General features: G+C 38.6%; 1 protein-coding gene across 2 annotated transcripts; it reads right to left on the reverse strand.

Moving 5' to 3' along the window:
- Nucleotides 1-8,871: 8,871 nt before the first annotated feature.
- On the reverse strand, nucleotides 8,872-12,128 carry LOC148018220 (proline dehydrogenase 2, mitochondrial-like). Of its 2 annotated transcripts, XM_087661938.1 has the most exons (4): nucleotides 11,417-12,125; nucleotides 10,628-11,273; nucleotides 9,478-9,718; nucleotides 8,872-9,340 (listed from the first exon to the last, which is right to left on the reverse strand). In XM_087661938.1, exons 1-4 carry the CDS (start codon nucleotides 11,984-11,986, stop codon nucleotides 9,295-9,297), a joined length of 1,503 nt encoding a protein of 500 aa, XP_087518064.1. In that variant the 5' UTR covers nucleotides 11,987-12,125; the 3' UTR covers nucleotides 8,872-9,294. The 2 variants fall into 2 exon arrangements, with proteins under 2 accessions (XP_087518064.1, XP_087518065.1); XM_087661939.1 differs by lacking the exons at nucleotides 8,872-9,340; nucleotides 9,478-9,718 and adding an exon at nucleotides 9,852-10,509 and having other exon boundaries at nucleotides 11,417-12,128.
- Nucleotides 12,129-12,549: the final 421 nt, after the last annotated feature.

Raw genomic sequence — 12,549 nt, forward strand, 5'->3', positions numbered from 1 at the left:
AATTAATTGAATATTGTAGCAACCACTAGATTTTTTAATATATGAAAGAGGTTGAAACCTTAGAAGTTGAATCTTACCATAGTTCAATTGCTTTTGTTGGTTCCATCTTTTAAGAAGTAATTTTGCCCTTCTTGGAATGGAAGATCACTAGTTCTCTAGTCTTCGTTTGTGGAGTCCATCCAAAAGTGAATATTTCTCAAATAATTGAGGTCTAGAGATGGTTCCAATAGTTCCCTTAATAGATTCAAAGATTTTCTACCTGGCAATTTGGTTAATGGCTTATGAATTATTTGATGTGTTAGTGGATGGTTATTCTCAAGTGAACATCAGTTTAGATAAAACGTATAGTTAACTAAATAATAGAGTGGGAGCTAGTGCACCCTTTACTATGACATCAAAGCTAAGTGCTTTTATCTGGAGTTCTACAACACTCCATAGCATTGAAAGTTGGTGGAGTTAACTTTGCAATTCTTTAGTGGTTCTCACTATGGAGGACATTCAAAATGCATCCCTATGTCTAGGAATGACATTAGCTTTGATAGGCTCATTGTAAGCATGATTAAGTTGAAGGTCAAATTACTAAATATAGTTTGGTTGCAACCATGATGTCTTAGGCAAAATATTTCAAATCATTTGAAAGATTCCCTTTAAAAAATACCTATGTTTTATATAGTGCTCAAAAACTTCACCTTTTTTAGTCAAGTGCCTTGAAAAACCATATGTGATTTTGAAGATATTTTATGTATTTACATTTTTTCAGTCTCAAAAAAGTAGGAAAAGGCACTTGAAAACATGATATGTGATTTTGAAGATATTTTACACATTTACATTTTGTCAGTCGGAAAAAAGTAGAAAAAATCTAGGTGTTTGCAAATTTTTGATAGGAAGATAATAATCATTTTATGATTGAGCACCTAATGTCTTGAACTTACAAATTTTTTAATTTGCACCTTTATAATCTGATTCAAGGAACCTTTACAAATTCAAAATTTGGTAGGAATAGCTAACAATCATCAAAACCTTAGGTTGAAAGAAACACTAAAATCTTCTCATTTGTTAGTTCAAAGAAAGTTAAAAATGGTATTCTTTTCCTTTATTACACCATGTTTGTCTTTAAAAGAGTCTCATTACTAGATGACTTGCATGATTACCCTCATCACTACTATTAATAACTTTGCTTTTAGCCAAGCTTTCTAATTCATGATTCCAAACCTTTTTAGTGGCATGTCATCTTACAAGCAATAATCAATTCATTAAAGTTGGAAATTTGGAAGGTGTAACGCATAAGGTTAAGTGAAGGTTTGTATTCATTTATAGTTAACTTTGAACTTCTTTGTATGAAATTGAATTGCCTCCATAGTTCTAGATTAAAAATTCACAATATGTAAAATATCAATCATGATTACCTAGAAATATATCATATAAACATTATCAACCATATTGTTAAACATTTTAGTCTTACACTATCCAAACTATGAGCAACAAGTGTCAAGCTCCGAATATATTTCTTTAGTGTTAACTAGAGTTTTCAAGAGGATTCATAGCTACGAACTACCAAATAATGCATTATCATGTAATCCAAAATTTGCTCCTAATGTAGATATTTTGATGTGCTTAAAAATTTTGTAGGTGCACATTCCATTTTTTCATTTCCATGCCCAACATCCATATGTTCAATAGATACATGTATACATATATGGTAAAAGTAGTGCTCGTGTATATAACTGAGATAATTATCGAAATTTGTCCAAGTCTTTTAATTCAAGATAACCATGAGTAGTTTCCAAAACTGAATAGAGTTTTTCCAACTACATCAATCTCATTGCCTCAGAACCATATCCTAGTTATTTCTTGAGATGTATAAAAAATGGGTGCTTTAGGCACTTCATTGCACCTCCTTTCCAAAGTTTTTAGCTAGGTGCTTTGGATGGCTTTCAAGGCAAAGTTTGCAATAAATAATTTAGTCTAATTGAATTTCAAGTTATGATGCTTCTCTTGCAAATGCCTTCACTTTGACCATAAGGTGAGTAAGTCTCACTAGTCAGAAGCTAGATATAGAACATATGCATTAACTTACACTTGTCATAAGATTGCTAGGTATAGCATCTCCTTCCACATGTACATTGAAAAATCTAGTCATACCACTCAACTTGTTGCAATCCATTCATGTGAGATACTCATTTGAAGGTGTATAATGAGCTTGTCACATAATCAATATTTTTCTTTGGTTCAAATTTGAGAGATTATTAATTGCATGAGTGAAGATATTTACATCTCTATTTAAGAAAAAGCTATCTTTAACATGGACACTAACACCCAAGTTACATGGCTCTTTTAAGCAACTTGTAGGCCATCTTATAATAGTCACTACTATTTTGAAATGCTTGGAGGCATATCAAAACATCTTGCACTAACAACATGGCAATATTAGTCAAAACTCATTTCACGCCTTTGATCTGACCCACCATAAGGCATTTTAGCACAAGTGCTTGTCATGATCCCATATCTTTTTGGATTCATCATTCATCGTTCCTCTCACACCCAACAATGCTTGTCTTAGGCTCAACTGGCTATGAAGTTCGACTCTATCCATGGTCTAAATCAACTAATTCCATAAAGGGCTTACGCTAGGGCATGAATGAAAAAGGTGTACAATGCCCTCTTCTTTACATGGAGAGAAAACACAACGAAACCATTTCCTTTACTAACTTATTTTTAGCTTGACAACACCCCCCCACAATACTAGGTTTAACCTTAGTGAGTTTTTGACTTCTAGACTACTTAGAATCTCTCACTCATGAGAGAAAAGAGGCACATACCAAAGCTTCCTTTGCTTACTAGACACCTAGTGGAACAATGTGGCTTAAGTCTTTCCATGGTCTCATCCACCCACCTTGTCTCTTGTTGATTGAAGTTGACTATTCTCTCTTGACCCGTTTCTTGCTAACTTGCCTAGAGAGACTCACATTGTGGGTGGGCAACACCCAAATCTTGTAATCATCCTTGCACATTTAGACCAACAACAATAATGATCAATTCCCCTTGGCATTGTACTCTTTCCATTCTAGCTCAAATAAAATGGGCCTCAAAGCATTTAGCAGAGATGGAACAAGTGGAGAACCTTTTATTGATACCTTTACATCCTCAAAATGTCTATTTCCTAGCTCAACTCATTAAAAATTGCAACCACAAATTTAGCTATCTTTATCCACCACTAAAGAAGTATGGTCCAATGCTATTGCCCATCAAGATTTTGAAGAAAATAGGTAGCAAGTATTTGGGCATTATTTCATAAAGTCTCCGGGACCAACTCCCTTCTCACTCTCCTCAAAATTCCAATCCTCCCAAGAGATTCTTGGCTTAGTTCTAGCGTCACCTAATCTCTACACAAAGTCCCTAATGCACCTCTTTAGCAAAAGATTGCGCCTCTTCTACAAGTCGTGCCATCTAGTGAAACACACTACTATTTGAAACTACATGGATTTGGGTATTTTTGCAATGCCGAGATAGAGAATGTGCAATGTGGTTGATTTAAGTGGTAGGTAGTGCTCCTTGAGGTGGGGAAGAAGTTCCAGAAGAGACTATGGGCTGAAATGGCCTCTGCCCTCACATCGTCCTCCACCAAAGCTGGTCTAGATTTGGCTATAATGGATGAGAAGTTAAGATGAAGAATGGCACATCCTTGTGCACTCAATTGAGATAAGGTTAGGGAAAGCTTAATGGATAAGAGATGTCTCTGATACCATGTTGGAATATCATAGTTGTAACATAGAGTAGTGTGCACAAGAGGGAGAAGAGAGCTCACAAAAAGTACAAGAAGAAGATCTTGCTTATTCAATTGCTCAAAAATTACAATTGGCACACTCTCTCTTCTACATTTAGAATGACCCTTAGGGCTATTTATATACCCAATGGAAGCTAAGGTTAGGGTTCCCCTTATTGCAAATTAGAGTTGAAGGCTTGAGAGAGTGTGCACAAGAGGGAGAGAGAGAGCTCAAGTACAAGAACAAGATCTTGTCTAGTCAGTTGCTCAAAGTACAACTAGTACACTCTCCTCTACCTTGAGTGTGTACTTTAGGCTGTTTATATAGCCATTGGAGGAGTTAGGGTTAGGGTTTCCCCTGTCCTCCAGCCCTTTTACACCTAGCTACCCTTATCCTGTCTAATGTAGGGAGAGGTCCTATGCTTATCTTTCAACACCCACCCTCAATGCCAGGTGGCATTGGATACAAACATAATAGGATGCCTCCCCTTAATTCTCAATGAGATGCCTTTATAAATCATGGTACAAGAAAAGGTTATAGGTAGAGAGTGTTACAAGACTCAAAAGAATCGGTCACTTGTGGATTGGGAGGCAATGTTGACCTCCAATTCCTTAGGTACTTATGGAACACCAGGACACTTATTGGTGATACGCTCGGTCTTTTTGCATTTATTGCACTTCATTTTGTCAGGATATTTCTTCCAGCATTTGCTCATAATATGCCCCTTTTTGTGACAGAAGGAGCACTTAGTAGAAGTTGTATGAACTAACACTTGCTCACGGGAAGTAAATGCTGAAGACCCTTCAATATGGTTTCTCTTCTCTTTATCCAGGCATGATTGGATGGTACTTGCTAAAGTTGGGTTCGGGATATTAGTTAGGGTAGTCACAAGGGTTAGAAAAACCTTCTTCACAGACTTTAGTAGGATGGCAATGGCATCTTCATCATGGGTAGGTGCCTAAACGGAGGCAAGCTGTGCCATAAGGCCCTTCATATGTGAAATGAACTTGCTTAGATCTTCTCCTTGTTTGTATTCCAAGCTAAAAAACTCAATCTTGAGAAATATCTTGGAGTTCTTCCCTGTAGCACCGTAGAGCCTTTCGAGCTCATCCCATTTTTCTTTTGCAATTAAGAGCTGGTCAATGTGATGAATTAAGGATTCATCTAAATGAAGCATGATGATGGCATGAGCTCATTCATCATCTTCTACATCAAAGGGATTAGATGGGTCAATTACTTTGGTTCCTTTTATGAAGGGCCAATATCCTCTTTCCATCATTTTGTATTGGATCAAAACCTGCCAAGGATGGAAATCTTTTCCATTAAATTTTCAAATTTGAGGACGGACATCAGCATATGTTGTGGCCATTGGGAAGGTCTTACCACTTGTTAGAATAAGGGCAATGTCTAGTCCCTTACAGCCTTGCCACTGAATGCAGGAGCAAATCAAACAATTGATATCAAAGTTGCAATGAGGAAAAAGGCTAAAAATCATACATATGTAATATTTCAAAATATGACTTGGGTGGTCATTTCTTATGTGCAGTCTTCTTCCAAGGTTTAATGGTCTTTTTAGGCTTCAATGATGTGAACCTAAACTGGACTTTGGGCTCCTTCTTGTGGTATGGCTTAGTGGATGACCCTTGTGTTGGGCAAGGACAGTCTATGATTTCAATGCTTGTTGTTGATGATTCCAAGGAGAGTATAATGACACTCATCCCTCTGCTTTCATTGACTAGGGTACAAGATATGCAATACAAGTTTAGGGTATGATGGTCTATGTGTTTATAATTGTACACATAGCCTTACAACATGAAGTAAAGTACTCAATTGTTTTAATTTTCTAATGAAAAACATTCAGATTTTGTAAGTACCAGCAGCAATAATGATTGAGCAATGTGCCTTAGTGCTTACAAGCACTCATCTGTAGCTTGTGGGTTTGATAGAGATGGTAGATTTCGGTCTTGATGAGCTTGATGATGACTTTTGCCAGCTTCATTATCATCAGGTCAGCCAAAATTTATGGCTGCAGCAAGCCGGCTGGCACTTATGGCCCCATCAACTACCAACATTTCGCCTTCACTTTGAGACTTAATGATATTTGGAATACCTGTATGGTTGAACAGCCATTTCAACGTTTGATGATTTTCAGTTGGTACATGGGCTGCACCAATCCACCAAATCTCCATCTCGAATTGGATCTTATGCAATGGAGCTTGGCCCTCACCATTGCTGTGGTTCAATGCCATGTTCACGAGGTAAATGCTAACTCTTTCCATCTTCTGTCCCTTTTGAATCTGTGCTTCATCTAACTTCAAGGCAAACTTTAGAACGCCGTAACTTTCTTCTACTGTGATTTTATACATGTGAACCATTGCAATTTGCACCTTTTTTAGATCAACCCATATATTGTTAAATGCATTGTAATAAAAAATTACTTTCTCTTTTTTGTTTTTCATAGGACATAAACCCTTCGATGTGAATGTACTCTCCAAAAACATGTGGAATCTTGCGATTCATGGCAATTCTTGCAGTCGAAACTGCAAGGGCTCGGGGCAAATCCAAATGCAGTTACCCTATTGCGTCTAAGATTTTTAAACCATAATCCAGAGATAGCACGATAACCTTTCCGACTTATACCCACAGTATCACACGTCTCTACAATTTCATTTGCTTTCACCGTGCCTTTTAAGTCCTTGACTAACTCTTTGAGAGTTGGACCTCTCAAATCCGCATTTTCGGGTGATCCTCAAAATATCTTTCTTATTCATGGTTTCCTTCAAAAGTTTGATTATTTCCTCATTCTCTCAGATATTGATGCCTAATATGCTAGAGACATATTTCTTTGTAAGATTTAGTCTCCTTTTCTTTGCTCTCTCACACAAGTTGGCCATATTTTTTAATGGTCTCTTCCTCTCTCTAGGAAGCAAGTGGAACAAAAAGAATGGCGAAAGAGAATAGTGTGTAGAAAGAAAATGCGGGAGCAAACAAATGCGATTTTCGTGCAAAAATCTCGAAAATACAAAATCTCTCAAGTCCCAAGACAAAAACGGCCAAAAAGATGACCCCTAACCTGGATTAAAAGATGAGGGCAATTAATGGCCGACCTCTTCAATGAACCAAATATTCTCTCATTAATCACATCTGGACAACCAAATTTAGAGGTTTCATTCTTCCTAAACCTCAACTAATTAGCAACTTAATCGCTTTCTTACAAGTGCCTTTTTTGAAGCGTTTTTGGCCCTAATGAGTATATTTCATCCAAATTACAATACCACTTAAAGAAATATTGCAAGGAGATACCAATTTTAGGACCAATTCGCATTGTCCAAGATTCAGTGGTAAATTGTGTTATTACTTGCTATAATTGTTGATAAATCAAGTCATCCATGTCTAGCCACCACCTCCTTACATCATTGCTTGCCACCCTCTGCCTCTCTAACTGGTTGACTAGCTTGATATTTCCTAAATTTACTCACCTAAAGTATTCACAAAAAAATGTCTAGTGATGAATGTTGTCCTCTCCAAAGCCAAATGCTCCCTAGGCAAGTGCTCTGGTTAAATGTCTTTGGCATGCTTGGTTTATAGTCAAAAGAGATATTCGTGTCTCTAATAAACCCCATTTCACCCTCCCTAGGCCTACAAACACTCTGTTTAGTTAGCATTCTCGTTCTTCAACTTTCCTTTTAATTAAGTAGGCTTAGACTTTCTCCATGACCGCATTGGGCCTCTCCACAACTTGAAGGAAGTGACCTTGGAGGGGCTTCTCATCTAGCAAAATTTGGAGTTTACCATGAATGTAGAAGCTATGCAAAACATTTTACAAATGTGCCAAATGTGGAATAGGTAAAGGGTTTTGCATGTAGCTTCTTTAGCCAATTTATAGGAGTAGGAGCATGTTTGAATAAATCTTTAGGGCATAATTTCCATATTTTGTTGAAAAAAACCCCCTCCAATAAACTTTGCCCAAAAGGGGTAGAGTTTATATTTGATGGTCTCATTTGACAACCTAGTACTAGCGTTCTCCCATACATGTTACTCTTTACATACTTTCAAATATAAAAGTTTCAATACACCCAATGAAAAACATGCGATAACTACCATTGTTTCCTAGATTTGAATGAATTTCAAAATTCCATACACATAGAAGCCTTGTTTGGCATACAATAGGGGCTTAGTTTATTGTGTGAAGGCATGGGTTTAAAAAAAGCATTAAATGCTCAAGGCATAGTTTACCATTAATGTGTCAAGGCCCTCTTGGTAGGAATCCTATGGTATGCCTTCTTATTTCTGGAACTGTGTAAGATCTCTCTACCTCTTGTTTATTTGGATCAATAAGAATGTTAAGGTTTTCAACAACAAAACTCTTAATTGAATGATTTGAGACAAAACTTTTTGACATAAGCTAAAGCTTGCAAGGAGCTAAATGTAAAATTTGATAAGCAATCCCAAAAACTTAGCCATCAAGAGGATGATGAACTTGGCTATTTTGAATGAAGAATTGCAACTAGAATGATATTGATGTTATTGATTATTTGGACTTTTAAACGGTAACATACTCCTTGTATACAATGTTGCTCAAGCCTCAATGAAGTACATTAGTGACTATAGATAAATTGTCATAAAGTTTAGATGCAACTAGGAGTTGTACCAATGTATAAAATTCAATTGTTGTTGCTTCCTTTCTAACCTCCTTTTTTCTAGTGCATATTAAAGTTTCCTACAAAAAAGGAATGTTTTTGATAATATAAAATGTCAATCACTAGTTGCTTGCATCACTTTTGGTCTCAAACACCTTGGGATCTCTATGTAGAGCTCTCTCACACTCTCACACAAGGAGGAAACCTTGCACTACTATTATGCTTGCCTTCATGGTGGCAGAATGGTTAGTGTAGAGTTTCCAGTTTTCAATACTGAATCCACTAGGGTTCAAAACTTGGAATTGTAAGACGTGCCGTAAAAGCAACTCAAGACGATCACTACCACCTAAGAATCACACTTCTTTTTTGCTCTCTCTCTCTCTCTCTCTCTCTGTGCTAATATGTTATGTGTGGCCGATATTTATCACATCATTTGAGGCTTTTGAACAAGACACTGCAATGTTAAGGAAACTCGTTTTTGCTTGTGCCAGGAAAGATATGAACATACAAAAGATATTAGTCATATGCAAGTGCTCACGCATCACATGCATGCCGCAATATTTATGAGTTTGGTAAGGTTATTCATATGAGCACTAGGCTTGATGAACAAGAAACTTGTATATACAGTCAACAAACAATCATGCACAGTGCAATTGTTTGAGTAACTTGGCTGTTTAATGGCAATACCATTACAATAACAAAGTTTAGCAGATACATACCATGCACCATAAGTGGAAGAAGATGCATCAGATGTGAGGCATTAGCCTTTAAGAAGATTGAGTATGCACACTGCAAAAGCAGGCATTTAGATTATGTGGATCCAAGTCTTGGCAAGAGAGAGCAGGAAAAAAGGTCCAAGAGTCTGACTGAGCCAGTGAAGCTCTTGACTTTCATGCTGAATTGTCCCAGAAGAAAGACCTCCGCTTGAGCTCTTGCCTGCAGTTCACAATTGACTAATCAACAAAAAGTGACATTACTCAGAGATAATGAGACATAACATCAAACTAAGAGGGAAATCATCAGCAAAAGGCTAACCCACAGAGATCATTACAGATAGAAAAGATAATCATTACCAGATATGTAAGCGGTCAGACTCTGTGTTCCCAAGCACACCCCTGTTTTCCTCAGCCCTCCTGATGAGATAAGGTATAACCTCGCCCACAGGCCCGAAGGGAACATACTTGTTCACATGAAATCCAGCTTGAACTAGTGCAAGAGACATTGTGTCAGCCATGCCCTTCAGCTGACCAAACTGGAGCCTTGGATTCTTGTTCCTTAAGCCCAACTCATTAGCCTTAGTGGCTGCCTTCCTACCTGCTCCATCACAACAAGAAAGCAAATGCCCATTGCTTTGAAACCTTGGACAAGAGAAAAGGAGCAAGTCTGGGAAAGTCAGTACATAAAAAGGAAAATGAAGCAAGCACTGCATGCTGCTAATCACTGCACCCATAGATGCATTAACACTGTATTTTCATAAGCATGTGCATCTTTATGCTGTTCTGTGCTGTCACTACATAACACTATGCAGAAAAATCCTAACATGCAGGGTTCTCAGCAGTTCCAACAAGGAATTCATCATGAATATGGTATAGCAGTGCCAGTATACTGAGGAACAAATTGCCTTCAATGCACATGCATGCTTGAGTGGTCATCTTCTTTCTACCTCATAACAATTTGGAAAAATAATATTTGTCAATGCTACTTCTGAATGTCATTTTATGCTCTTCACTGTATTCTCTGCCAGTGATCCCATCTTCTACCATTCTCTTCAATCATTATCAGGTCAGTTGTTGGCTGTTATGTATGAGCTTCTCATCATGTAATGTGATAAATAAGAGTTGGAAAATGTATGCTGTTTGCCATGTACTGTGACAAACTTCTATCAGCCTATGTTGAGTCATTCTCAGGGTTGCATACCCAGAATATCAGCCCATTCACTACAAATCTCCTCACATGTTTGAACCTCTGGTGTTGATCACTTTCCAACCAATCCCTGCTGCTGCTGCTCATGCGTGGCATCTCCCATATGTTGGGTGTGTTGGGATATGTGCTGGTGTGTGCCTTAGACTCAATGTGGAAAAGCGTGCCATTAGCTCAACAATCACCTGAAATATGGTCCCAATACAAACACATGAACAAACACCAAATTTGCCACTACACATTATTAAACAAGAAAAGCACTCCCAAGTCCCAAATCTTTCTAAAGAGGTGATACAATCTCACCAGAATCAAAATTGTGTGTGGCAAGAAGAACATAACCTTGCCCCCTAGCTGCCCTTTCCATCATGAAAGCTGCACATGTGTCATAGCAATTGTGTGTCTGCTGTATAGTAGAATGTATTGGTGAATCAACACACAAGAATGCAGCAAGGGCTCTCTCTCGTGTTAAATAAGCTCCCCGAACAAGCTTCACCCCAAACTGCACCCCTCTCCTCAAAGCTTCATCACTTGCAAGTGTGAGACGTGGGAAGGCATCCTTCATGTATGCTTGAATCGTGCCATACACCACTGACTGCCCCCTTCTGTTGAACTCCAAAACAGCAAGATTTGTGAGATAGTCTATAGCTGGTTGCACAGTCATGTACTCTGCATCCACGAGCAATGGAAGGCCTGCCTCCTCACAAGCTCTTATCAGTATCCATAACCTGTTCTTAGCAACCGAAAGTTCCTCCTCTTCCATGGTGCTCAAAGGCTCAGGGGTCATTTGAACCAAGCAATCTGAGCTTTCGTCTGCCAGTAAGGGGAGGCTATCTTCTTTCCAGGGAAGCGCAAACTTGTGATGCTTGTGCTGCCATCTTAGAAGCATGCTGACATGCTCTAGAAGAGGAACAGGGCAAACAGCTGTAATTTTCACACAGAAGAAGCTTACCTGCAATATGCACGATACCTTTACTATGCAGCATGGCTACATCAGTGTAGGCCCAAGAACAAATAGCCTCAACTGGAACAGCTGGAAACGTGCATGCATCAGGTATTCAACTCCATTCTCTTAGACGCACGACGCAAACCTACCAATTCACGAGGAAGCTCCTGTATTTGCTGTATGGTCTGGAGAAAGCATTCCAAGTTACGATCGCACGCAGCATTATCCATGGCGTCCTCCTGGCCGTAGTTCAGAATGCTCTTGAGGCCAAGGTCCCACATCCTCTGCAGGGTGCTGGAGGCCTCGGCTGCATTTGCGCCTGCGCAGAAATGGGCATACACTGTCTTGCTTGCGATCCCCAAGATGGGGTGCCTCAAAGCAGGATATTGCTTCATGACGGGGGATTTCAGTACCTTGATCCCAGCATCAACGAGGGAATCATTAGCGAGTAGATGCAGATTCAGCAGGCTGAGCAGAAGCTCCTTAGATGTCATGTCTGAGTAGAGTGTTTTGCTGTCATAATCCAGCGACAGCAAAGGATCACTTGTACAATCGTCAGAAGGTATGGCTTCTGCAGACGATGCAGGGGCATTAGTGGCATAGCCTGGAAGAAGGTTGCCATCGCCGGTGGAGAGGTATCTTGCATAATCGGATTGGAGATTGAGGGAAGCATAACTAAGTCTCCTGCAATTGATCGACCTGCAGAGATGCCATGCCATCTCTCAAGTTCTCTCTCTCTCTCTCTCTCTGTCTCTCTCTCAAAATAGTAGCAATGGAAAAGAAAGTAATGAAGAAACCTTGATCTCAGAAAATGGCAAAGTCAAGACCCACTGCTTAGCCTTTTGACTGGTCCTTCTGTGTTTCTGCATACATCTTAGGCTAATTGTATATAATCCAAATCAAATAGAAATTTCATGTAAATCCTTCACATCTATTGTGGATCTACTAATATATCTCTAAGAGATGTTACAACTTGTATTGAAGTGAGTTTGGCTCTCATATAATGTTATGAAAGATGATAACATTCTCACATTTGCAACACTGTCTAAAATAATACATTGATTCACCTGAAAAATTGATCCATTTTTAAATTAACTTTTGGCACTTGACTTATTGCTTCCTTACTCAACATTGTCTTTGACTTCACATCCTTTTTTCTTCACTTTTAAGGGTTAATATTACCCTCTCCTAAGTAAGTCTCGGTCCTTTACACTCAACAATCAAAGGTAGCATGGTGGAGCTTGCATCATGATATTGTTTGCTAGGAATGGTTGCAATTGTA

The sequence above is a fragment of the Lygodium microphyllum genome, chromosome 21, assembly GCF_053477565.2.
Source record: "Lygodium microphyllum isolate KBCC chromosome 21, Lygodium_microphyllum_v1.1.10, whole genome shotgun sequence".
Lineage (NCBI taxonomy): Eukaryota > Viridiplantae > Streptophyta > Polypodiopsida > Schizaeales > Lygodiaceae > Lygodium > Lygodium microphyllum.

What these genes read in the sequence shown, in the direction of transcription:
- LOC148018220 (XM_087661938.1), bottom strand. Translation starts at nt 11,986, where the DNA reads ATGGCATGGCATCTCTGCAGGTCGATCAATTGCAGGAGACTTAGTTAT. An exon ending in AGGAGCTTCCTCGTGAATTG is followed by an intron (nt 11,274 to 11,416) that starts GTAGGTTTGCGT and finishes TGCATATTGCAG; the next exon opens with GTAAGCTTCTTCTGTGTGAA. An exon ending in TCTGACCGCTTACATATCTG is followed by an intron (nt 9,341 to 9,477) that starts GTAATGATTATC and finishes TGTGAACTGCAG; the next exon opens with GCAAGAGCTCAAGCGGAGGT.